A 27,072-nucleotide genomic window follows, 5' to 3' on the forward strand; every position below is an offset into this window, starting at 1 on the left:
AAGGGTCCTTGAAGTCAGGACCTCATTCCAGGACCAAACCAACAGATAGTCCCTCAAAAAAGCCTCAAATCATGCCTTCACAGGACTGGGTGTTCTGCCGATAATTTTACTCCCTGCTAGAAAAACTCAGCACTCTTCAGAGGAAGATAACAGAATCTAGAGTCTCTACAATAGATCAAACACAATGGCTGATATAGAATTAAAAATTACTAGACATGCAAAGAAGCAGGAAAATGTGCCATGTAAGACAAGGAAAACCACAATTAACGGGAGCAGACCCACAGACAACCCAGATGTTGAAATGGGCAGACGAGGACCTAAACTAACTGGAACATGTATTTATAAGCTCCCACTTTGTACCAGAACTTGTGTTGTATCCTGAAGATGGAAAAGTATATGAACCCCCTCTCCTGCCCCATGCCTTCCGGAAGGTTCCATTTGTGGGGAGGGGGTGTTCATGGTAGAAAGAGTTCTAGAAACAGACATTTCATGTAGTGAGATGCACACAGTGAAAGACTCAATGGCTAAGTCCAGAGCGGGAGGTAGGAAAGTACCATCCTTTTATTGATCCATTTGTTGAAGGAAGATTTGAAACAAAGATGTCTCGTAAGGGGCTGATCTCGGTTCTGGAGACGAAGTGGTGAATAAGACAGACTCAGTCCCTGAAAATATCTTATGGGAGGGAGAAAGACAATATGAGCAAACTGAAACAATGTGATTTCCATTTTTGATAAATACAATGAAGGAAAAATAATGAGGGGCTAAGATGGAGAATGAGAAGTTTACCTGTTGAGAAAGGATGGCCAAGGATTGCATCTTTGGTGAGGCAGCCTTGAGAGTGAGTGCTGAAGGACTGCAGCTAGAAGGAGCCAGCGTGGGAAGGAGATTGAGGAGTCCAGGTGGAGGGCACAGCAGGGGCAAAGGCCCGGAGGTGTGTTCAGGGCATTGAGAGGGGGCTGGCAGGGGCCTGTAGGGGTGAGGGGCAACGGGGAGGAACAGGGGCAGTGGAGGGCATGGGGCGAGGTCCCCTGGAGTCCTGTACGGGGAGAGTGACAGGGTCTGCCATGTGTGGCGTCTTTATCAGTTCAGGCTGCCATAACAGAACACCACCGACTGGGGGTCTTAAATAACAGAAATGTATTCCTCATGGTTCTGGAGGCTGGAAGTCTCGGATCAAGGAGCCGGCAGATTCAGTTCCTGGTAAGGACTCTCTTCCAGGCTTGCAGACGGCCGCCTTCTCGCCGTGTCCCCGCACAGCTGAGAGAGAGATCGCCTCCCCATACCTCTCCTTCTAAGGGCACTAATCGTATTATGAGGTCTCCACTCTCATGACCTAATCGCCCCCCAAAGGCCCACCCGCTAATACCATCCTTTTGGAGGTTAGGCCTTCAACCTGTGAATTTGGGGGGTACACGGACATTCAGTCCACAGCACGTGGTCCCTCTGGTTACTCCTGACCATCTCAGGAGCTGCCTTTAAACAAACCACTCGTGGGGGGAACCACTGTGTGTGGTCAGCTTCTCAGCGTGTCCGGGGACATGTGGGTGTTCTGTGGTTGCAGAGCTTCTCTCTGGGGGATCCTGGCGTCTGCTGTCTGGTCCCGAATGTCCAGGCAGTGTCTGGGCAAGGAGCCCATGAGGACAGAGCGACAGAGTGTGATGGAGGAAGGCGGTCCCTGCAGACGGCGTCCACTCCAGGGACTCATGGGGAAGCCAACAGGGACGGGAGAAGTGTGGTCCCTGCGTGCCCACCGCGGCTCGAACCCACTGGGTCCTCCGTGGAAAGTACTTCTCTCTGCACCCGGAACTCCCCTGTGGGAGGTCCAGATTCCTCAGTCACTGGGCTCTCAGAAGGGCCGCCCCAGGAGTAACTCGTGCTGTCCTGAAGCCGCAGCGCTGCCCCTTGCCCCGCGCCTCGTGGTTGGAGCAGCTTGCCGGGCGCCGGGCCTCTGCGGGACCCCGTGGCAGAGGCTGAAGCTGCCTGGAGGGAGAGGGAAGGAGGGCGGCCCTAGGCCTGTGATGGCTCCCGATCACGCCTTGGGACCCTCACCCTCTTGGTGGGCAGCCCCAGTTCGACCCTCTGAAGCCCCTTTCCCTCCCCAGCTTTGGCCTTGGTCCTCAACCGGAAGCCCGGGTCGCTGTGCCGGGAACTGGCGAGGAGCTCCTGCTGGAGATCCTGACCCCGGCTGCCCTCGCACTCGCCTGGCCCGCCCCAGGGGGGGACCCTGACCCTGCGGGGTTCTGAAGCTCCCGCCTCGGGGCCCCTTGCCCAGGGCCTCCACGGGCCTCAATGGCTCCTCCAGGAGCAGAGCTTCCCTCCATGGCCCCGGCTGACGGGGCGTTACACACGCTGCAGACACCTACATCTTTGTTCACAGATAACCCCGCATTATTCCTGCGACGGCTTTTTATATCTCGCGTTATTTATAAAAGTATGATTCATTTAACAATTATTGTGAGATGGAGAAACGTTGCCTACTAATATTTAAATTGCAGTTATCTAAAGCGAGGTGGAGAGGAAGTGGGGTCTGCTATTTTGGATCAGGTAGGGGGTGGGGAGGGAGAACCGGGTCTGACCCACACCTGCCCTGGACCCCCTGCCTCCCTGCTCCCGGCCCGGCCCGCCCTGGCCGAGGCTGTCGCACGTGTCCTTCCCTTCCGGGAATCCGATTTTCGCTTCTGTGAGGTAAAGTCGAGGGTGTCGCTTGTGGGCCACTGAGACCCTCTGGAGTTTTGTTTCCTCCTTTCAGCTCCCCGTAGGCCTCCCGTCTGACCAGAGGCTAGAGCCGCCTCTGTGAGTTTGTCTTAAGGCAGAAATAGGCTCAGGCCCTCCCCTACTTCTCCAGCCCCGCCTCCATCCCAGCCTGCTCTCCCTTCTCCCCACCCCAAATAGGAGGTGGGGCCTGAATAATCCCCCAGACCACTTGAAAAGAGAAGGGAGACAGGGGAGGCAGCCCAATCTGGGATTGTGGGGTCTGGGAGACCTTCATGCCCCAGCCCCAGCCCCGTCAGCCCTGTCAGCGGGGTCTCGGGGGCAAGTAAGAGTCCCCTTTGGCTTGTTGATACGGGAGAGGAAGGCCCTGAAGGATTTAGGTCGTTCGCAGTGCACCAAAGCGGCCGGAGGGCCAGGCCTGGGAGCCGGGCGGCCAGCCTGGTGTCCAGCCACACGTGGCTGTCCGTGGAGCCGGGGCCACCCTGACAAGAACTTGCCGCTTTCTAGAGCGGGTTCCATGCCCACAGCTCTGCCCCGTTGCTCCTCCTGAGTCAGAGCATCACGCCATGCGTCTGGTTGCCTCGAGCCCCGGCAGCAGGGGAAGCAGAAAGGGCGAGCCCGGCGCCGGCCTGGTGGTGTAGTGGTTAAGTTCACGTGCTCCGCATGGCGGCCCAGGGTTCGCAGGTACGGATCCCAGGCGCCGACCTATGCACTGCTCATCAAGCCATGCTGTGGCGGCGTCCCACATATAAAGTAGAGGAAGACTGGCACAGATGTTAGCTCGGGGCCAATCTTCCTCACCAAAAAAAAAAAAAAAAAAAAAAAAAAACATTTTTAAAAAGAAAGAGTGAGCCCCGACTCCCCCCAACCCACCCAAGCAGGCAGGACTCAGGGTGGGGGCTCTGCAGACACAGCAGGGACATTGAGGACGCTGGTGGGGCATGGGCCCTGGAGCCCTGCAGTGCAGGCCTTCTCTGGTGCCCAGGGGCAGCAAGGCAGGCTCTGCTCTGGGCAGACGTGGGGGGTGGTGGCAGGATGGGGGAGAGAAGTGAGGTGGCTTCAGGTCCCAGGCAACTTCAGTAGAACCCGGGAGACCAGCCTGGTGTACCTGGAGAAGGGCCTGGTGACGCTCAGAACAAAGTAGAATCTAGGACTTGCCACCTCTCTTTTCACTGGTTCATTGATTCATTCATTCACTCACATCCAGAGCTTTAGGGAGCATCTCCAGTTTGCAGGGTGATGAGGGGAGCGGGGCACTGAACCTGCCTTAAGGGAGTTTGAAGTCTCCTGGAACCAGGAAATGCCTGGAGGGCTGACTGCCGCCATCGAGCCCTGAGAAGGAGACTCTCCAATGACTGGGTCACTCAGGGAGACTTCCTGGAGGAGGTGACACCTGAAAAGATAATGTAAATGCATCCGGAGGGACCTAGGAGGGCTTATTACAGTCATGGGGGTGGAGTGGGGGTGGGGAGATTGCCTTGCTCTCTGCTTACAGATTTTTTAAGTTAAATGTATGTATTTAGCGATCGCTGACAGCCCTGTTGCAAATATTAAATGACTTGGTCCCTGTGACCCTTCTACGGGGCAGCACCATTCCTATCCCCATTCGATGGATGAGGAAACAAGCACAGAGAGATGTCCTGACTTTCCTGGGTCACAGAGCTGGGAAGTGGGGGGGCTGGGACTCGATCCCCCCGCTTTGTGCTTCAGCATGAGCTCAGTGATCCCACAACCAACCCTGGGAATGAGTTGGGTTCTTCCCACCTTACAGATGGGGAAACTGAGGGCCGGGGTGCCTGACCACCCCGCGGCTACGGAGGGAGCAAGACATGGCGCCAGCCCCTAAATCCGACGTCTGGTTCTGTCTCTGAGCCCACGTGGCGACCACGGCAAGGGCAGGCGGGCTCACGGCTGACACCAGTCGGGCAATGTTCCTGAGACCCGCCAGCACGCCAGACTCTCACCGACCAGACTCTCACCAGGCATGTGGGGGACACCTGGCACCTCCTCCCTGCCAGGACGCCGGAGCGTCTTGAAATGTTCTGATGTGCAAAGAGCCTTTTTTTATACGAGAAATGAAATTATTTTCAGCCTGTTGTCAGGCGGTTGTCAAAAGACGTGGCAAATAAAGGGCTTTGAGAGTGAGGGTTGTGGGGAGTGGATCCGAGCGCGAGGGGGGTCTGTGGGTCGCGGACGCTGAAGCCACGCAGGCCCCGGGGGACGGAGCGGCGGGAGGGGTGGGAGGGACTGGCTTGCGAATTTTTTATTTATTATTCTTTACTTAAGTGTTTATTATTTCTTATTTCTTACTAAGGGGCTGGCCCTGGAGTCGGGCTGGGTGGGGCCGGGGTGGTGGCTAAAGGGCCAGGTTAGGAGGCTGGCAGTTTGGGGTTCATTTTGGGATGACCCTCTTCCTTCCTGGAAACTGTCTGACTGCAGGGCCTCCATTTAATCACTCCTGCTTTTTCATCTGTCCCTGGACATTGAGCATTCCCAACTCAGAAGACGCTCACCTGTCCTTCGGGGTTGGCGGGTGGGGGAGACGGGTAAGCAAGGGGACAGACTCAGCACGGAGCATCCCAGTCCCCACTCCCCGCCACCCGCCTCACCCCAGCCCCCACCAGAAGTCTGTCCTCTCCCATCTCCCCCTAGTCTGGAACGAAATCCATTTGAAATCAAACCTCATCTAGATGCAGCAGGAATGTGGCCTGCACAGCCTCTAGGGGTCACTTTCCGTCCTCCGTGAAGGACCCATTTAGGAACAAAGGCTGTGTGAGTTGGTGGAAGAAAAGCTGAGCCATCTTTGGACATCAAGGGCTCTGACGTCTCCAACGGCTGTGGGGCAGGGGGAGATCTGACCCCCGAGGGAGCCCGGTGGCCCACCCGGCCTGTCGGAACCTCACCGTCTCATCCACAGAGCCTTGCAGCTGGTCTCGGGGCACCCGGTGGGGACTCCACAGGGATGTTCCAGCCGTCTGAGACCCATCACAGGATGAACTGCTTGGAGAAGATCTCTGGAAGCCTTGGGGAGAAATGGGTTTTGCAATTTCGTCTCCATCCTTGCTTAATTTTCATTTTGGACTCTAGCTTTCAGTTGTCCTCGATCTCCCGTCTTGGAGATGGAGACAGTGTGAGCTAATTCCTGGGACTCTGCAGGAGGAGGGGGTGGTTGACCAAGAGCGGGGCCGCCTCCTTCCACCTCTGCTGCCCCAACTTTCCAAAGTAACTCGGGTCGGCGCCGGGCTCCAGGCCTCCGTGGTCTGAGCGGGAAGAGTCAGGTGTCTGTCACTCCCGGAAGAACAGGTTGACACGGACAAGTGTGTGGCCGGCGGCAGGAGTGCTCCATGGCTGTGATGTGCAGGGCTGTGCTCTGTCTTTTCACAAGGCCCTGGGTGTGGGGGCCGAGGCAGTGTGAGGGTCCAGACCCAGGATGCTCCCACCGTGTGTTTATTCGTGCAGAGCTTCTCCCCCAGCCACAAGGAAGGGTGGGCTTCAGGCGGGTGCATTCATAAACACGGGGGAAGCACAGCTGAAGAAGGTTCCCACAGAAAAGCACGGGCCGGAGCACGGGGGGAAAGATGCCCCTAAGGATACAGACAGCTTTGCGTTCATCAGGGTGGAGACTGTGCTTTCCATGCCACGGCTTTCCCTTCCAATTAATACGTGGTGGGGGCAGGCCTATTGTCTGTGTGAAGGAAGAGGAGACTCACACCCGTGTGCCCAGAGCTGGCGCTTGCCTCCATGGGGAGGAGGCCACAGCCTGTGTCTAGCAGTGAGAACCTCTGCACAGAGGTAGTGAGCTCCCTGTCTCTGGAAGTATTCAAGGAGAGCATACCTGCCAGTGGCGAGGAGGCCTTAGATGGGCGAGGTGGTAGGGTCAGGAATGGCCCACATTCCCCGGCAGGATTTCTGTGGGGCAGAGCCTGGCCCAGGACCAGGCACGCAGTAGGCCTGGACATGAGTCTGATGGAGCGACCGCTCCTAATTTCTGTGAATTTGTTGCTCAGATTTCTGGAAGTGTGGATTGGAAAAGTTGTCTGCTTATTAAAAGACTTGAAAGTGTCTGGAAAAGGAATCCTTTGGATAAGGGGTTTCCTGGGGATCCTCAAATCTCTTCTGCCCTGTTCACTGCTGTGTCCCCTGGACCCACACAGCCCGCACTCCACGAATTCGAAAGGACATGGAATGTAGGGGTGGGGTGGGATGGAGGGCCAGGCCTGCCCCTCAGGTCTGCCCCAGGCCGGCCAGCTGTTCCCTGATTACGGGGCCTCGTCTCGGAAAGACTCCCTTCTTGGTGGGGGGCAGCCCCAGCGCCCTGTTATCTCCAGACTCTGCTCCCACCCTGAGGAACAGTCGCCCCATATGCAGGCTACAGGGGCAGCCCGGCTGGGGGCCGCACGCGGATGCTGTCTGGGGCTCTCCGGTTCTGCTCCCCAGCACGGGGAGAGGGCTGCATCTTCTTCCCTCCCTCCTCGCGTCAGGAAAGATGTGAGATTTTCACGGCGGCACCCAGGGAATCTGCTGCTTCCCCATGTCCTTCATCCAAGGTCAACAGCCGGGGTGTGGATGATGAAGGGGACACCACTGGCCAGTGGTGAGGTCCCGGCCCCCGTCAACCCGGGAACAGACACACACTCCCCAGTCCGCTGCTGGCAGTAAAGACGGCTACGCCAGAGCGAAGATTGGCGCGGGAACATGGTGCAGGATGAGGCTCCTGCTTTGGGGAGGTTGTTGATCATAGATGGAGGGAGGGCTGAGCATTGCCGAGCCTCCCACTCCCTCAGAGGGTTCCTGAGCTGTGGTGGGTTCTCAGGGCCCACGTGGCAGGGTCCCAGCCTCTGGAGAGGAGCTCTCTTGGTTCCCCCACTGTGGCACCCCCGTCCCAGCCAGGGCAGGGGCTGGGCCTGTGGCCAATGCACCCCCGGTGAACCAGACACCACCATCTTGAAGCCCTCCAGCGCATCTACCCGAGGGACACAGCTTCAGTCTCCCCCAGTGGGAGCAGCTGTGTCCTTGTTGGCGACACTCTGCATCTGAGGGAGATGCTTCTGGAAGCTATGCAGCCTTGCCCCAAATGTCCAAGGACATGGAGCTCTGCCAGCACCACCTCTGTCCCCCCACGGATGTGAACTACGTGATACAAGACAATAGGATCCTTGATGACAAAACACACCAGTGGCAGGCTCGTTTCTTAGGGCATATCTTGGAAATGGCTGGGGCTCCATTGTGTGAACTGAGGACCTAGCATGGCCAGTGAGGGGGTCACCCAGGGCAGAGACTGAACACAGCTGCTGAGCTGTGCCATCTGGGGCATTGTGGGAGTTCAGTGAGAGGTGACGTTTAAATGCCCAGCTAATACAGGGCACGCCCTGGGTGAGTCCATCGCAGTCTTCGTTCTCACCACACTGGGGGAGACCATTCGGGCGTTCCCGCAGAGAAAGACTCTCATTGCTTCTTACACCGCCATTTCTGTTGACACAAAGTATGTCGACCATATGGAATTCAACTTACATGTTCCCCTCGCATTTTCCTCATCTCGTCTCATCTCTCTTTCTCTCTCTTTTTTTTTAAATTTCGGAAGCAGTTCTCTTGGCAACCGAGAAAACGCACACTTAATTACAGCCCAGCAGCAGATGCGTTGGGCGACAGAACCCGCTCCCTGGGATGCTCCATTTAGTTCTCAGGAAGACCTTCCTGCTCGTGTAGGAATAACCCCCTGTTCCACCTGCCGCAGAGCACACCACCATTCCACCTCCTTCTGTGTGTGTGCTTTACAGATAGAACTTTCTCCGTGTCGTCTTCCCCTGTCTCTCCTCGACTTCTGTCGGGGTGGAAATGCTCAGGAAATGTGTAAAGAGACTCTGAAGTCGCTCATTTTTATCAGCTGCCTGGAATCAGGGCGAGCCATAGCTGGGTAGCAGTTGAATTGTTTTACCTCTTTAAAAAAAAAAAAGGGAGGGGGAGGAAATCCTGTTATCTCCAGGGTAATTACCACGATGGGAGTGAGCCAGAGAAGTAATAGATACTTGTGTCTGATTCTTTCGAACGGAAATCTGGGTCACGTTCAGAAATTCCGGAATGCTGGGGAGGGCTGCCCAGTTAACGCGGGTCTGGCGTGAGGCTTAGCTGGAGCTAGGATGTCGTATCCCCTTGGTCTGCTCATCACATCTGCTCGCGGACAAACGGCATTAAAGAAAACTTGGCTTTTTCTTTAAAAATAAAATGACAAAAGCACAGTGCGTTATATTCAGCCCCGGGCGTGTTCCAGCAGAGGTGGCAGGAGCCCCAGCCCGACTTTCCCCGGATAATCGGGGCTCCAGCTCGTCGATGCCTCCCGGCGGCTCCCAGCCGCCGGCTGGAGGATGCTGATTCCTGTTAACCCTCCTCCCAGAGGCACCGATCACAAAAGCAGAGAGGCACTGTTCACATGACAGGCGCCGGGAGAGACAGCCAGGCTTGAGAGCGGCCCCAGTCTACGCACAGTTGGTTCCCAGCTGACAGACAGAACATGGGGTGGGCTCTGTCACCGGCGCGCTGGCTGTGGCATGCCCAGCTATGCTCGGAAGCACGCAGTGCCCAGACGCCCGCCGCCGCTCCCCGGGTCCGAGCCGCTCCAGCGCCGAAGAGCCGGGCAGCGCTCCTTTCCTTCCTCCCATCCGAGAAGGTTATATAATGAGCGGACCGCTGCCAAAGTCAGAGGGAAAATGAAGTCTTTGTTAAATGCCTTCACCAAGAAGGAAGGTAAGGAGAAAGCCGTACGGCGCAAGGTGCACGGGAAGGAGCAGTTTCTCGCGGATTCTCTGGGGGAGAGGGGGACTCCAGTTCCTCCTAAAATGGCTGTGGTTCATTCTTGTGTAAGGGAATAATTACTTCTGGGCACGGTAGGACTTGGTTGTTGGTGGTCTGGAATTTTAACCCACTTGAAGGTGCCGTTTGATTTCGTTTTTTTTTTTTTAAGTCTCCAACCCCTTGCGGGATTGCATTCCAGCGTGTGCTTCTATGGTGACTGTGCCAAAGGGCATGTTAGGAAGCAAGTTCTAGGCAGAATGAAGGAAGTTTTGGCTCTTAGTCTGTCCGCTGCCTGGAGGCGGCCAAGCATCGCTCAGGAATCAGGAAGGTTAGGACTCATTGCTGGCCGCACCGGCCAGGTGGACGCTCTCAGAACCACTTCTGGGCTTTCCCAAGCTGTCCCTGGGTCTCAGTTTCACAGAGCGGATGGGAAATGCAGCGTGGCCGACTTTAAAAGTGCATATGCTTTTTGTCATACCTTGTGTGATTTTTATTGTGGAAAAAAATGTATAAATAAATGCATGTAAGACAGCTAAGAAAATATCCACCCACTTAGAGTTTGCAGATCGCCTGAAAGAAGGAAACAGTTGGGTGGAATATTAATCATTTTCAGACAGGAAAAGAGTTATTTTTAACCCTTTGCACACACACCAAAAAAATCAGCGTTGCCACGGATGGCTCCAGTTCGTTTGTCAGACGGAGAGCTCTCGTTGCATGAAATGGGGTTTATGAAGACGTTACTTTAGAAGAATTAGGAAGGTACTTGCCAACCCGAGCCGTAAAATAAACACGGAAAAGATTTCCAATTAAATTGCATGGGAAACTAATCTAATGTAATCTTGGTAATTATGCAAGATAATTTTCATGAGAATGTTTGCCCTAACGTCACCTGTGCAATTCCATTTAAGTAACTCGCGTGATCCTTATGAGGGGCAGAATGTATTTGAAAGTGTCCCAGCTCTGATATACCTTCATCTTCCGAGGGCAGCTGCCCCACGTGAATTCTTACCGCTCTCCAAGCCCGCACTCGCAGAAAGCCCCCTTCAGCCTGTTTCTTAGGAATTTATATAAAAAACAGCCTTTGTCCGTGCTCGTTTTCTTATATGATTAACCCAGATTCGCCTTCTGGGACTTCAGTTTCTGTAATCCACGCACAGCATGGACATTTTAGTTGGGGGTATGGTGTTAGGTTCGTTCTGTGTCTGTTCTGTTCTCTCATAGACTTTTCTTCCCTTATGAGTCTGTCTTAGCCATTGGCAGGACTGCCCCCACATTCCATCACTTTCCATTGAGAGCACGAATGCCTTCCTCAGTTATGTTGGTCAGAAAAATAGAACCGACTGTCGTCAGGGAAGCTGGGAGGCTGGGCATGAGTTCATGCCGTAGAATGCAGGCGTTTCCGCGTCTGGGAGCATCCCCTTGGAGCTGGGGTGTCCCCTGCCCATGGTTAGCGTGAGCCCTGGGCTCTCCTTCGGGATGGGGGAGGTGGAGATGCTCCAGGAAGCCGAGGGGCTCTATCCGCCTGGTAGAACTTGCTGTCTTTCTGCTTGATGTGTCTGCTGGAGATGTTGGCTTTCTCCCTGTGATGTGCTCCCCCAGCCACCAGTCTGTGTGAATGAAAGACAATCGCTCTGTAAGATTGCGGAACCATCCGCCCTGTGAGGTCTTCCAATCCCTCCACCCCTTCATCAGGCAGGTCTCAGGATCCCAGAGCACCCACCGGGGGCATTTTTCAAACCCTAAATGATGAGCTCTTCATCGTTCCAGAAGTCTGTTTGACCTCTGTCTGCTCAGAGTGACACTGATATGGTTCTCCCTCATGACCAGCGAAGCACAAACTCGAGGACTTTTCACCAAAATGAGATTTTTCTAGGAGGTGGGTAAGGCCTTGGCTGATTCCCCAAATGGAGAGGGCAGCCCCCTGGGCGGTAGAGACGGGTCCTCAAAGGACGCCGTCAGCCTTTCCGGTTTCCCATCCCTCCCGGCCAGGCTGGCATCTGTGAGTTCTTCCGCTCTGAGGAATTCAGACTAGGAGCAAGTCCCAGCCAAGGGCCCTAGCTGAGTAATGTGCGTCTTGCTCCGACGAAGAGGCTTCACAGAGGAAGCAGGTTGGAATGAGAGCACGCTGCTGCCTAATTGAAAAGAACGTGACCTCCCCGATGTGTCGTTTTCCATTCTCCCCAACCGTGCTGAAGCAGAACGTGAGTTCTGAGTGTGCAGCTTCAGGAAGCCTCGTGCCGTTTCCTGCGGCTTTCCCTGGTTGGCTCCGTCTCTGCTTTCCCAGGACTGCCCTGCTTCCCGGCGAGGCGGCGAAGGGGTCACTGGGTCACAGCTGTCTCAGTGGAGCTCTGCCAACGCCACCTCTTCCTCAGTGGAGCTCTGCCAATGCCACCTCTCTACCAGTGCGCTCTGCCAGCACCACCTCTCCCCCAGCACACTCTGCCAGCACCACCTCTGTCCCCAGTGTGCTCTGCCAGCACCGTCTCCCCCAGTGTGCTCTGCCAGCACCGTCTATCCCCCAGGGCACTCTGCCAGCACCACCTCTGTCCCCAGTGTGCTCTCCCAGCACCATCTCTCCCCCAGTACACTCTGCCAGCACCACCTCTGTCCACAGTGTGCTCTGCCAGCACCACCTCTGTCCCCAGTGCACTCTGCCAGCACCGTCTCTCCCCCAGGGCGCTCTGCCAGCACCACCTCTGTCCCCAGTGTGCTCTCCCAGCACCATCTCTTCCCCAGTGTGCTCTGCCAGCACTGTCTATCCCCCAGGACTCTCTGCCAGCACCACCTCTTCCTCAGTGGAGCTCTGCCAGCACCACCTCTCCCCCGGTATGCTCTGCCAGCACCATCTCTCTCCCAGTGCACTCTGCCAGCACCACCTCTGTCCCTTAGTGTGCTCTGCCAGCACCACCTCTCCCCCAGTGCCACCTCTGTCCTCAGTGAGCTCTGCCAGCACACCTCTGCCCCACCTCCAGGAGCTCTGCCAGCACCACCTCTGTCCCCATGAGCTCTGCCAGCACACTCCTGTCTCCCGTGGACTGGTAGCAGAGTTGATGTCACACTCCAGCTCTGTGAAGGGGGCAGCAGTTCTCAGTTTCCATGAAGTCCTTCAGTGTGGCCTCTGAACTTGGCCAGCCAGGGGCGATAGATTGTCCAGGACCGTGTCCTAAACTACTTGTGACGTTGTTCTCCTCTGGGACGCCGTGATTCCGTCTCCAGATCAGCCCCCCGGGGTTATCTCTGTTTGCTGTGGCTCTGCGGCTGCAGCTGGCGCCATGGCAGCCCTGGCCTCAGGCTGCAGACTGGACAGCTCGGTGGCTTCGGCCCAAAGTGGGCACGCCCTGTGGCCAGCGGGGAAGCCGCCTGCGGTGTGGACGGTCTGGGGAAGCCTGTGTCCTCTGCTGCCGGGGGTCCTTGGCATCTCATGGCCCCTGCAGCCTCTCCAGGTGCCTCTTCTTGGAAAGGACACATTCTCTTTCTGGCTCCAGCCCTCAGAGCCACCCGGGGTGGCTGCAGTGTGGAGGCCAGCCCTCACAGTCCCCGTGGGTGCTGTCCTCATTGTGAGTCCCCGGGCATGCTGAACTCGGCAGAGTCAGGGTCCTGCCTGTAGTCTAGAACTTAGTAAGAAGCCGGATGAGGCGTGCCCACCGCCTCCTGTCTCCCGCTGCCCGTCCTGGGTAGATGGGTGGAGAAAAGAGTGTGTCTAGGATTAGGGCCGACTAATTCTGACCAGCAGATTTGGAAGGCCGTATGAGTTTTCTGGGGCTGCTGTGACAAAATCCCACAGCCCGGGTGGCTTAAACCACAGACGTTGGTTGTCTCCCAGTCCTGAGGCTGGACGTCCGAGATCCAGGTGTGGGCAGGGCTGGTTCCTCCTGAGGCTCCTCTCCTTGGCGTGTAGACGGCCGTCTTCTCCCTGTGTCCTCACGTGGTCGTCCCTCTGTGCGTGTCTGTGTCCTGATCTCCTCTTCTTATGAGGACACCAGTCAGATTGGCCCACCCTAATGACCCCATTTTAACTTCATCACCTCTTTAAAGACCCATCTCCAAATACAGTCACATTTGGAGGATACAGAGATGAGGACTCCAACACATGAATTTCAGGGAGGCACCATCAGCTCATCACAGGGACCAGGCTCAGGTCGTGGCGAGGAGGAACTCTGTGGCTGCCTCAGTGTCCTGAATGCGTTGTGAGACGGGGCGGCCCCCCTCGCACATGTCTCCCGGGCTGCTGACTGAGTGGGCACTGGCCCGGATGGAAGGCAGACCCCGAGTCCCTTCCATCTCAAGCACTAGCTTGAATCTCTGTGAAATGGAGACGTTCTCGGTCTCCACCCGTCTCTGCTTCTGTCTCGGGGTGAGCTCTGCACACTGTGGGGTCCCGCAGGGGGCTCGATGCAGAAGTCTTGGCGCCCTGCTGCTCAGCTCACACAGGGACCTGTGCCCCCCTGGCCCTGATGGTGACGTGCCTGCCCTCACCCGCCTCTCCCCGTTCTCTCCTACCCAGTGCCCTTCCGAGAGGCCCCGGCATACTCCAACCGCAGGCGGCGGCCCCCCGCCACGCTGGCCGCCCCTCGGCTCCTGCTGCGCTCCAACAGCGACAACAACCTCAACGCCAGCACACCCGAGTGGGCCGTCTGCTCCGCCGCCTCCCACCGCAGCCTCTCGCCCCAGCTGCTGCAGCAGGTGCCCAGCAAGCCCGATGGGGCCTTGAAGACCATCGGCAGCTACACCCCTGGGCCCCGCAGCCGGTCCCCGTCGCTCAACAGGCTGGGCGGCACCGGCGAGGATGGCAAGAGGCCCCAGCAGCCTTGGCACATTGGGTAAGGAGCAGCCGGGCGGGGCGGGGGCTGGAGCGGAGCCAGGAGGCTCCTGTGGGGGCCAGGGGAAGCAAAACCTCCGTGCACCACGGCTCCTGGTTTCTCGAACTCAGGGCTCGCCCGCAGGGTGAGCAGAACATCAGTTTTATTCCAACCTGGGTGCAGAGAATGCTTTAAAAACAGAGTTCTGCCGACTGCCCCGGCTCAGACTGTCTCCTGAGAGCAGTGGGGCCCAGGGTCGTCTCCATGAGCACTGCGCCCCTGGTGACCACGCAGGGCAGGTGTGGGAGGCCGGGCTGAGCTTCCTGGGGTGGCTTGGGCTGCTGCTGGCGTTTGGGGACTTGTTTCCTTTCCTTGTGCGTTGGCTCCTGGGTCCTAAAAGTGAAATGTGTGCAGAGACGGAGCCGAGGCCACCAGCCAGTTCTGCGCCGCGTTTAATGCAGACGTGCCTTATCCAGGATTAATGCTCACACTCGTAGCAAGGAGGAACCCCGGCACAGATGAGGAAACTGAGGCTCAGAGGGCCCAGGTCAGGGCACCAGAGGCTGACGAACCCCCAGCAGCCACAGTGGTGGTCCCAGCTGGTTGGGTGTTACATGCCCGTGTGGCTGGTGCACACAGAGCATCTCAGCGGTCTCTGAGGCGGCCCCAGGGGGGGGAAACCCCATTCTTGTTCCTTTTCTAGATGGGGAGACAAGGCCAGCATAAGTCAGACTGAGCAGGGACCCCTCTCAGCATCTGACTCGGGGTCTGGGTGCTCCCCCCGTCTCCCATCTCCCCAGCAGCCGGGAGTGCTGCATTCACACTCAGAGCTCCAGCCCCGGAGCATACTCCCCACCCTGTCACGCTGCCTTAAGAAGTTTCTAGGCGAGGATGGGACTTCCCGGGGATGGGCTCGTTGCTGGAGCCTCAGCAGGCCGGGTGCGGTGCTGGTCGGAACAATCAGAGCAGCAGCTGTCTCTGCTAACCTCGCCGCAGTCTCGCGGCAGGGCCCAGGGCCTGGTCCAGGCGTCAGCTCGCCCCCTCCTTCCCTCCCAGCCCCTCTGTGAAGGGCACTGTCTCCTCCCATTTCACAGATGAGAGGACTGAGGCCAGGGGTCACACAGCCATGCATAGGTGGGGCAGGACTGTGACCCAGGTTCCTGGTTCCCGAGTCTGCAATGCAGGGTTCATGAGGGCCTCCTTGAATTCTGTCCTCGCCATGGTGGCCAGGGCGGGCCTGCGGACCTGTGTTTTCTCGGCTTGCACAGGGTTTCCAGTGTGGTTTGAATGCCCCCTTTGGTCCGGTGTGTCACCTGATCCCCCATCTCGCCTCCCAGGCCTCCGAAAGCACTTGGGCTCGCCGAGCCTGCCCGCAGTGAGTCTTGCTGGCCACGGTCATGCCCAACACCATGTCCCCGGCTGAGATCGGGGACGTCGGGAGGAGCGTCGGGCTCCATCCTGCAACCTCGATGTGTGTTTGGGGCTGGGGGCTCAGGCAGGGAGCCCAGGTGGAGGGGTCAGTATGTCATGAGGGCCCAGAAGCGGGCTGATTGCTGTGGCTGTGAGCAGCAGGCCAGGTCTCTGGGCTGTAGCCACCGCAGAGGTTGTGGGGAGAACACGCCCGTGGGAACCCAAGTTTCCTGGCGCCTTGGCGGGGCCACGGGCCTGACCGGCACACCCCAGCCCGTTGACACCGTTCCCACCTGAGTCTCTCCAAACTGCAAGCTCTAGTTCCCGGCTCTGGTCTAGATTCTCGCTCTGGGTCATCCCGAGGGAGAAGTCCCAGGTGCTGAGAACATTTAAAGCTAAATTAAAGGATTCCCTCGGGGCAGCAAGTTCCACTGCACACCGTTAGCTAGAATTATGGTTATAATTTTAAAAAGAGTGTGTCCCCTTCCTCCAGTACGAAATCTAATAAGATAGCAAAGGCAGTGTGGCCAGAGACTTGCAAAAGCTGCAAAATATTGCTCGTGGAGAGAGAAATGCAACTGGGGCATGTGGCAGGGTCCCTGATTTCCTGTGCGGGTGTGTATGCGTGTGTGTGTGTGTACCAGTGTGCGTGCACTTGTATGTGCATGTTTGTGTGTGCGTGTGTGTTCGTATGCATACGTGCACATTTGTGTTTGTGTGTGTGCATTTGTGTTAGTGTGTACACGCGTTTGTGGGTGTCCGTGTATGCATGTGGGTGCATGCACTTGTGTGCACATTTGTGTGTGCATGTGTGAGTGTGTGTTTGTGTATGCATCTGTTCGTGGCATGTTTGTGTGTGTTAGTGTGTGTGCATACACTTGTGTGTGTTTGTGTGCACATTTGTATGCACGTGTGCATACACTTTTGCGTGTGTCTGCATGTGTGCATGTACACACGTGTGTGTGAGATAATCACAGCAGCCAGCCCGTCCTGGGTGCTTGCTACCAGGACTTCCCGAGCGTGTGTTCTGGACTCCACCTCGTGCCTCATCCTTGGCGACTATAAAATGAGGATCACAGAGAGACCGGCTCCCTCGGGCTGTTCTCAAACCGAATAAGTGAATTCATGGCCATGCCTTGTACACAGTAGGTGCTCAAGCCACGCTGGTCCTTAGATGAAGCTCAAATCCACGTCCAACCCAAGGCCGGGCACTTGGCCAGGCCTGTCCCCTTTGTCACCCAGAGCCGTGGGACTGAGGGATCACCGGAGGCAGGACTCTCAGCGCTAACACGGGGATGGTCAGTCCCCTGGCTGTGGGCCGCTGCCTGTCCCAGTCGGGGACCTGTCCTGGCCCGCCCAGCACCCAGCTTGCCGAGTGGCGCCCTGACAGTGAGTCCTGCCTTGTCTGCCGTTTCCCGGCCTTCTTCCCTCCTCCACCCCCGCAAAGCCTGTCCATGTCCTTCTGCTCAGGACCCAGCTCCCTCGTCGGTGACAGGAGTCCCCTGCGGCGGTCCTGGTGAACTGCTGGCGTCCTTCACCCAAGACTCCCCTGTCTTACGGGGACCTGCCAGGCCCCCTGGCTTCCCCCCGGGACGCAAGGACAGCGGTGGGCATTTGAGCCGCACAGCAGGCTGTCTGCTTCCTGGCTGGGAGACCACAGCTGGCCTTTCTCACCTGTGCCCAGGTGGAAAGGGCCGTACAAGCCAGCCCAGGTGATGGGGTGTGCCGGCACGCAGGGCCCCACAGCACAGCCCCTGGGCCTTTTGGGGCTCAAGGAGCTGGCCGAGCCCCTCCACTCCGTCTCTGTTTTCACAGCACAGAGCCCGGCCCCTTCCTGGGCAGACGGGCCCTGCCAGGCACTAGGCGTGGGGCACTCGTGAGGAAGACACTGGCTCCCAGCCTCGGGCGGCACAGGGTGCCCCCAGACCCCTGCCTGGTTATCACAGAACTGAGAGGTGGGGCTAGGATGCTCGTCATGTCATGGAGGGGAAAGCCCTGTGCCAGCCTCACCCGCTCTCTCTGCAGATTCTGTCTCAACGAGCAGCCCAGCGGCCCATCACCTGTGCCAAACCGCCGGGTTGTGTCCAGCTCAGCTTCCTCCCCGCTGTGTGACTTTGGGCAAGTCACTTGACCATTCTGTGCCTCAATTTTCTCATATGTAAAATGGGACTGATGGGTGTGTGATGAGGATTAAGATGAGTTTAATCCCCGTGCTGTGCTGAGACCCATGTCTGGCTCATGGTAAGTTCCACAGAGTGTTTGCTGCCCTTAGTTGTCATCATCATCACGGACATTTTACAAGGTCCCTCTGGCTGCTGTGGGGCAGGCACTGGAGGGTGTCAGGTGCCACCGTCCCTGTGACGGCTCTGGCTTGGGCTAAGAGGTAGGAGAAGCGGAGAAAATCACATCAGCGGGTGGAGGGAACTTCGCACCCCGAGCACGAGGGGATTTGCCCTCTTGTCTCCTCTTTTCTCTCTGGCTGCCGTGGGGAAGGCTGGCCACTCAGCACCCCTCTCTCAGGCAGAGCCCATTTGCCTAAACTCCAACCTGAGGCCCCAGAAACCTCAGCCAGGTGTGTGATGGGCACATCAGGTGGCCAGAGCCACCCTCAGGCCAAACACTCAAGTGCGGACTTGACAGAAGGGGTGCCGAGGCCTCCCCAGCTGCCCAAGTCCCCACCTGGGCCCTGCTGGCACCGGCTGACTGGCTCCCTCCCTGACCTGGGATCTGCGCTGCAGGCAGGGTCAGCCTCCCCCGTGGAACCAGCCTGCGATAGCTAGCTGCCCTGAGTGCAAGGCAGGAAAGGTAAGACGGTCCGGAGAGGCTGGGAGCCAATGTACCTGCAGCATCTTTGCATCCTCCTCCAGGTGCCTGGCTCTGCACACACCTGCCTGAGACGGTGCCCTCTGGTGGCGCCCACTGGCATGGCTGGTCTATGTTTCTAAGAACCGGCCTGAGAAGGGGTTTTGCTGCGTCTGCCTGCCCCATCGCCCACCTCCTGAGGGTAGAGAGGAGGAGTGGGGTCCTGGGACCCCTCCCAGCTGCCCAGGGCGCCGACGCTCTCACCAGGTTCTGACAGCTCTTGATGTGTTTTTGCAAAGTTTGGGCAGCCGGTCCGGAGGGCTGCCCCGGCCTCACCAGCAAGAGGGAGCATTCTGGTCCCCCTCTCATCAAATGAGCGTTTCTTGGGTGGGTTCAGCTCGGCAGAGGGGAGAGACTCCTGCTTTTGAGATCAGGCAGAGAGGAAATGCCGCCCGCAGCTCGCCGGCTGTGTCTCCCTGAGCCTCGTCCTTCTCCCGCGCACGGGGAGAGAGCAGCTCCCACCTTTCCCCACAGGGAGGGGCTGAGCTGGAAGGTCTCCCTGCCGTCGGGCAGACCCTGGCAGGGGCGCCGAAAAAGCTGCCTTTTACCCGAGCTTTCGTCTCCCTGAACTTGGCCATGGGAAGCTGAGGCCAAACAGGCCTTTGGGGTGTCAGGTGGATGAAACGGGCGGATGGGGCAGCCCCCAGGGTGGGGGGCTCGGCCAGCCCAGGAGGGTCCTGGTGTTGGGGCAGCAGAGTGGCTCTGAGTCTGTGCCCCTCTGGAGGACGGTGATGTTGTCATCGCCATTTCCCCCCGAGTGGGGGCTGCACCTCCCTGATACCCCAGGAAGGAACAAGTGCCTCAAATCCAAGAGCAGATTTGCTCAGAGAACAGAACCTTTTAGATGGACTTCAGAAACCACAGGGCCCCTCCTCTGCCTATCGAGGTGAAAACAGGGGCTCTGGAAGGTTCTGGGGTGGTGGGAATCTGCCTAGCCCTTTCAGGGAGTAAAGCCCCCATCTGGTCAGGCTCATGGGTGTGAAGGGGCGCTGGGTGCCCCTCTGGCTCGGGCCTTTGTCCACCTCTGCAAGCCTTCTCCCTGCCTCCTGGGGACACGGGGACCAGGACACCGAAGCTTTGCTCCCCCAGAGGAGCAGGGACCCGGTTTCCTCAGTGAGAACTACAGTTGCCGCTCCCTCCGCTGTGGCTGTCCTGACCCAGAAAGGGGGGGATGGGCCTGGCTGCAGGGCAGAGGTGGGGCGGGGGCCAGGTGGACACTGCCAGGGCCAGGCATGGAGTCAGGCAGTGCCATCCTGGATGCTAACAGCATGTCACCGGGAGGTCAGGAGTAGGGGATTGATGAGGAGCCGGGCTGCCCGGGTTTATGTCTGCCACCTGGTGGGGAGGTGCGGCCAGGTGAAGGGGGCCCACTTGGGGGAGCAGGTGCATCTCAGCTGCTGAGGGCCACCCCTCACCTGTCACTTCCTCTCCTTCCACATTTGGGGACGTTCAGTCTTTGCTCTGCTCTCTCAGTTGGTCGCTTGAACCCGTAAATTACCGGCCTCCTCTGTGCTGGGCGCTCACCGTGCAGAGGTGAATGCCATGTCCTCACCCAGAAATGAGGGCAGGAGACGTGTCAGCCCCTGGGTTGCTGTAGGTGAGGACAGGGAGCCGCAGACGCCCCTAACAGAGCCCCCGGGAGTCAGAGCTCACACAAGTCAGAGTTCAGTAGAGGAGGGAGGTGAGGGTGCTCCATGGAAGAGGGGAGATCCCGAGGTGGAGAAAGGGGCCAGACAGGCGTCAGGAAGGGGCAGGGGGTCCAAGTCTGTCTCATGTTCATGGGCGTCTGGAGACCCGCTAAACACTGGCCCAATGAATGAATGGATGTGTAAGTGGCTGACGAATGAACGAATGGAGAGAGTTCAGTGTGCAGGCAGGTCCCTGTTCCCCCACGATACCTGGGAAATGGCTCAGTTCACTCACCCGAGGCCCCCCACAGCCACCATCAATTTTCTGATGTTGAGAATTCTGATTTAGCCCTCCTACCAAATGACGCGGTTGGAATTCTATCTGGCTGTTCTTGAACGGAACACAAGGAAAATGCTGACAGCCTGGGATGGGGGGAACTTCAGACTCATCCTCGCTGTGCAGGGAGGGTGGAGGGGCCCCAGCCTGGCCCCCCAGTGCCTCCTTTCCTGAGAGGGGAAGGCACTCCCAACCTGGAGCCATGGAGGGGCTGTGGCCCCTGCTGCCGTCTGGGGCTACCGTGAGAGAGCGGAGCACAGCAGAGGACACAGTTCATAAAACAGGGCATCGCGGGGGTAAGACGCCTTCCCTCGCAGGAGAGGTCGTGGTCACCTGAGTTCATCACCGCATGGAACAGGGAGCCTTCAGGGAACCCTGGGCTGGAGTCAGGGAGCCGCGACATAAGGTCGGCTCTATATTTCTATCTAGATCACTATTTATGGAGCCTCTGTTTTCTTACCTGTGAAATGGGCTTTGTGAGGCTCAAATTAACCTGAAGTGAGAAGATGCATGAGCATTCTCAGAACCATCACTGCTGGTGCCTAGAACCGTGGGCACACTGTGTGCTAATTCCTCCCTGTTCTTAGACAAAGGCTTCCTGGCCTTGGATTGATGGGTTAGGGAGCTGACCATCTGCAAAGTGGCTCGAGGAACAGAGCTCCCCAGATTGAAGCTGGTTTCATTCTCACATTTCTGCCCAGTGGCACACACTCTGGCTCTGGCTGGAACCGGCTGGCTGACATGTGCATCCCATTACCCACTCTCCAGCTGGTGCAGGCAGTGGTAATGGTGCTCATGTTCGCGTAACACCTGTGCAGAGTGGCTCCTGTTTGCTCATTCTCAGGTCACCTCGGGTCATCCCCTTTTATCAGAGGGGGAGACTGAAGCTTCAAAAGATTAAGTGATGTGTTTAACATCTGATAGTAAGTGATCAGCTGGGCTTCTGGCAGAGTCCTTTTGAAATTTGAGTGGATGAGTGAACAGATGACGTTTGGATAAGTGGTAAGATGGATGGGTGGGTAGATGGATGGTTGGATGGATAAATAAGTAGATGGATAGGTAGATGAGTGGGTAGATATATGGGTGGATGGGTATACGGATGGAGGATGGATGGATGGATGGATGGGTGGACTGATGGGTGGATAGATGGATGGATAGGTAAGTGGATGGATGGATGCGTGGGTGGGTGGATGGATGGGTGCATGGGTGGGTGGGTGGGTGGATGAATAGACGATGGATGGATGGATAGATGGGTGGATGGGTGGATGGATGATGGATGGATGATGGATGGGTGGATAGATAGGTGATGCATGGATGGAAGGATGGATGGATAGATGATGGATAGATGATGGATGGATGGCTAAATAAGTGGATGGATGTGTAGATGGGTGGATGGATGGGTAGATGGGTGGATGGATGGGTGGATGGATTTATCCTGAGGATCAACTTTTCAGGTTGGGCTCAGTCTCCTTGCTGATTGTTATTGAATATGCACAGTGTGGTCCTGGGGCTCTCTGCAGCAGTTCCATTGGAGGGGTCCTCTGAGAAGATGGGCTCCTCATTTGGTTCCCAAGCTCTAGGCATAGCAGCTTCTTCTGCAGCCAAATAGCAGCTGGAAGTCAGGTTCGGCAGCCCCAGCTTTGTGGCTCGCCCTCTGCCCTACTCCAGCCACCATTGGCACGGTCCATCCTTATCTTTTCTCTGGACTTTGACCTGCCCCTTCCCTGTGGGAGAAGCCCACCTGCCTCACCTCACTCCCCTCATGCTCCTCTACTCTCCTGGCCCTTGGAGACTGACTCACGGGGCTTGGTTGACCTGCCCATCTGCTCACCGCCCCCTGGTGTCTGCTGCAGCCACACCTGTCCAGGAGCATCCATGCAGCCTGGGAGGCATTGGAGCTCACATATGACCTCCTTGCTGGAACCAACCTGCAGTCTCTTATTGGGGTTTAATGCGTTGGACACTTCCAAGCACCCACTATTGCACCCTCAGCCAGGAGGGGGGCGTTGAGATGGGGTAGACGTAGCCCTGTGTTCCTGCTGCTGCCAGTTCAGCCTGGGTGATGGTCACATGCAGAGGCCATAACTGCCATCAAAGCTGCAGTGACAGAAGTGGCTGGGGGTGGGGCTTTTCATCCACATTCCCTCATTTACCCTCCCAGCAGCCCCAGGGGGTGGGTCTTGCCCCCCATCTCTCAATGCTGATGTGGAAGGTGCATCAAGGGGGTTTCCAGCCATGTTTATGGAGGTCTAGGGAGAGGAGGAATCTGACTGTGGGGTGCGATACTCTGGAGCCCACGCCATCTACTGACCCCAGGCCTCTTCTGAACCACTTGGGTCCAGGTGGAGTGGCCCCAGGGGACACTTTCCCTGTTGCAGAGGAATTGAGTCCCCTTGGTTACCGAGACTCACCTTCCCCGCTCCTGGGAACCGGAGAGAAGAACCCCATGATGCTCAGGCCCCTTGCGGTGAAGGCTCTTCTCTCCCCCTGCTCTCCTCTCAGCTCTCGGTCCAGGGCCAAACCGGTCCTGAGTGAGGCTGAGTCGAGGCGGATTGAATAAATGAATCCACATCCTAACGCAGACGCCACGGCAGGAAATCCTCTCAGGTGGGAACTTTGAGGAGCTGCTCCTACTTTCCCGAATTCTTTTACCTCACAGGCAGGTGCCTGAATTGTCCTTCCTCTGTGGGTCAGCTGGCCTGCTGACCTATTGCCTTTGGACCAGAGGTGGTCACACAACTGGCTCTTGCAGGAGTCGCTGCTTGGGGAGCTCCCGGGGTGTTTGGGGATAAATGACATTCATTGAGAGGGACCACCCAGCTCTTCAGGACGAGTCCCAAGGGGGATTGTCCTGTCTGTGCATGGCGATCTGTAGCTGGCTGGGCAAGGAGGGGTTAGGTGAGGGGATGGCCACTGGGCAAGGCTGCCTGGTGGGGACCTCCACCAGGTGTTCTGTGACCTCCACCTGTGGCTTTAACTTGGTTAGAGAAGCCTCTGGGGGAGGAATGGCATCTCTGGGGGCAGGAGAGCATGAGGACAGAGGACTACGGCTTTCCACCTCTGTCAGAGTCCTCTGAGCCCAGGTGAGCACCTGGGATAGCTCGCGGCCAGTGTCCTGCCCGCCCTCTGCCCCACGTGGGTTAGGGAGAGTGCTGGGCTTTGTGGTCCTGCAGACAGACCTGGTGGTCAGCCCTCCTCCACACCTTACTAGCGGACGTTAGGGTATAAATGGATCATGTCCCAGCCTGCGGTCTCACATGTGTAGACATGGCTTCCAGTGGCTGGCTCTCACGGCCGTGGCAGTGAGTGAAGGCAGACAGAAGACGGCACGATCTCACTTCTGTGAATTTTCACGAGCTCATAGCAAACCACGCGTCATTGATCAGAGTGCACATATGGGTAAAGCACAGGACAGAAGGCATGTGGGGGGTTCACAGTAAAGTGAGTGGTCACATCAGCTTCTAGAATTTTCCCTGCAAGCCTATTTCACAGTGTTCCCTGCCTAAAAGTAAAAACTTCTTCCTTGAGGAAATCTCAAGGCTCCCTCCACGGGCTCACAGGCCATGGCATCTGTAGTTTGAGAGGAGAGCCACGGTTGGGGACCCCAGCCTTCGTGGTCATGAATTTGTGACATGAGTCGGCCTCCTCCCGAGACTCAGACGTGGTTCCCCAATTCTGGAACCTTCCCCAGGTATTATTGATACTCCTTTCACTTTCCCGTGGCCGGGTGCCCTCTTGGAAGACACCAGCCGCAGGTGAATGCTTTTCTTGTCTTTCTGACCAGGGTGCTCTGGAGCGTCGTCCCAAAATCCCTGCCCAGATTCATCCGTGTGGATGTCTTTTCTAAAGATCCCATCACGGGAAGAGAACTCGCCATGACACCTCACGATTATCGTTGATAGGGCAAGGGTGGACGTGCTGTCTTTCCCCTTCCCAGAAATAGTCAGCCCCGGTCACACAACACAACGATGCACCCAACACAACAACATCGTCATGGAAACCACTTGCCCATGTCTCCCTAAACCCTCCTCTCTCCCCCATGTGCCACACCGTTGGGCCCGGTTAAGGTGTTACTCACGTCAGGGGTGGAAGTCAGCCTGGGCACGTACGCTCTTTGTGAAATAACAACATGAAGCAGGAAAGGATTGAATGCCTCTTGTGAAATGTCATCGGGGGCCGCGGGAGTGGGCCGTGTGCGCTGTGTTAATTAGAGCTTTCAATGGCAGGTTCTGGGTCTTTCCTCACCTGGGCGGCTGGTGCTCACAGTGAAACTGAGAATGTCAGAGACCCAGGGCCTGCCCTGATTGCCGCCTCCACTGGAGTGTTTTTCCTTTATTATTTGTTTTTAAAATTCTGGTAAAATGCACATAACATAAAATTTATCATCTTAACCATGTTTAAGTGTACAATTCAGTGGCATTAAGCACATTCACATTGTTGTGCATCCATCACCACCATCCATCTCCAGAACTTTCCATCTTCCCAAACTGAAACTCTGTCCCCATCAAACACTAACTCCCCATCCCCTCCCCCAGCCCCTGGCCCCCACCATCCTACTTTCTGTCTCCATGAATTTGACTCCTCCAGGAACATGCTATAAGGGAAATCATACAATATCTGTCCTTTTGTGACTGGCTTCTTTCACTCAGCGTAACACCTTCAAGGTTCATCCATGCTGTAGCCTGTGTTAGGATTTCCTTCCTTTTTAAGGCTGAGTAATATTCCATTGTATGGATGGACCACGTGTTGTTTATCCATTCATCCCTCCATGGACACTGGGTTCTTTCCACCTTTTGACTAGTGTGAATATGCTGCTGTGAGCATGGATGTGCAAATATCTTTTTGAGTCCTTGCTTTCCCTTCTTGGGGGTCTATTCCCAGAAGGGAGATTGCTGGATCTGCCTGAGTCTTTCAGCCACAAAGGCTGCCCTGGGGCCTGTTCGTGTCTTCAGCCCCATCTAGAATCAGGAGCTCCGTCTGATGTGACTGCCCGGCGATTGCTGTGAACGGGTTGGCAGCGGGTCAGCAGGGTGACCTGCTGTGTCTCAGGCAGTGACCCTCTCTCTCTGTCTCTGCCCCCTCTCTCTCAGGCCGACTTTCCCTCCCAGCGCCAACAAGGACGTGCTCTCCGCCTTCGAGTACCCGGGGCCCAAGCGGAAGCTCTACAGCGCGGTGCCCGGGAGGCTCTTCGTCGTCGTCAAGCCATACCAACCCCAGGTCGATGGCGAGATCCCCCTTCACCGCGGCGACAGGGTCAAAGGTCAGTGTCCATGATGTCCTTGCTTCTGGGGCCCCTCAGCCGCCGTTGACCCCCTCAGCTGGCCTGTTGTGGTGTCAACATCTAAGGCGTCGCTTCTGCAGCGCCCCCTGTGGAAAATGGGCGGCCCTGGGAGGGCAGAGCAGGGAACAGAGTGACGCTCGCCAGTCCCTCTCGCGGGACGCAGCCGCAGTGTCTCTGATGTCTGTTAGAGAAGACAATGCATGCATATGAGGAATGAGATTCCCCTGCAGAACGTGCAGGGGAGGGGGCAGATGGGGGCGTCCACGGGCAGAACCCGAGGGCCTCACGAAGTAGTGGCATTGGGACTCGTCCTAGCATAGGTCAGAATTGGACATGTCTTGTTGGGAGTCAGGGAGGGGTGTCTAGGTGGACAGTCGAGCATGAGCCACAGCCTGGAGGCCTACACCGTTCCAAGGAAGGAATCCCACCGGGTTGGAGGGAAGGATTCCTGAAGCAGAATCCTTGGAAATGTGGTTGAAAAGCATTGAGGGCCGCCACGAATGCCAGGCCAAGGAGTTAGACTTTGTTCCCAGGGTACTGGGGAGCCAGCGATGGTTTCTGAGCAGGGAGATGAGTTATGTGAGACCCTTAAGGAAGATGGATGTAGTGATGCAGGTGGAGGACCGAGGGAGGCTGGCAGTGGCTGCAGTCGAGGCCTATGGTGCTAAAACCCATGAAGGGAAGTGGAGAAGTGACAGATGGGGGCAGCTGAACTCACCAGAAAGGGCAAGAAGAGGCACACCACCCATGCCCAGCCATGCCCAGGCCCTGCCCTTGGAGGGCAGCCCTTCAGAAGAGGCATGGTATAGAAAGCATGCCTCATGGAGGTGGGTAGGCCAGGTGCAAATCCTGCCTGCCCCACCTCATCACCACTTGGCCCTGAGCTGGTAATTAACGTGGTCCCCTCCTCTGTACCGTGCACTAATCCGGCCGTCACCTGGGTTTCCAGGGACAGGAGGAGCCCCGTTCTCTCTCTTGACTCCTTCCGGTGGTCCAGCCGCACACATACTTAAGCATCTGGTGGCATCAGCAAGTCCCAGGGGCTCTGTTCGTTTTCTTTCCGTCTCTTCTTGTTCACCCTTGATCGTTTCTATCGATCTATTTCAGGTCACTTACTCCTTCCTCTGAAACATCCCCTTTGCTGTTAAGTCCATCTTGTGAATTTTTTAATTTCAGAAATTATGTGTTTAAACTCTAGAGTTTCCATGTGCGCTTTCTTTTATTGTTTCTTTTTATTTGCCGAGACTTCCTATG

At 56.9% G+C, this 27,072-nt stretch overlaps 1 protein-coding gene across 1 annotated transcript in view; it reads left to right on the top strand.

The window, feature by feature from the left end:
* SHANK2 (SH3 and multiple ankyrin repeat domains 2) overlaps positions 1–27,072 on the top strand; it is a 572,646-nt gene that overhangs the window by 256,233 nt on the left and 289,341 nt on the right. The window contains exons 11-12 of the mRNA XM_058526174.1: positions 14,006–14,321; positions 25,628–25,797. Coding sequence (XP_058382157.1) covers positions 14,006–14,321; positions 25,628–25,797 — 486 coding nt within the window. The remainder of the gene's footprint in view (positions 1–14,005; positions 14,322–25,627; positions 25,798–27,072) is intronic.

This window comes from Diceros bicornis, chromosome 31 (genome assembly GCF_020826845.1).
Source record: "Diceros bicornis minor isolate mBicDic1 chromosome 31, mDicBic1.mat.cur, whole genome shotgun sequence".
NCBI classification, from domain to species: Eukaryota; Metazoa; Chordata; class Mammalia; order Perissodactyla; family Rhinocerotidae; genus Diceros; species Diceros bicornis.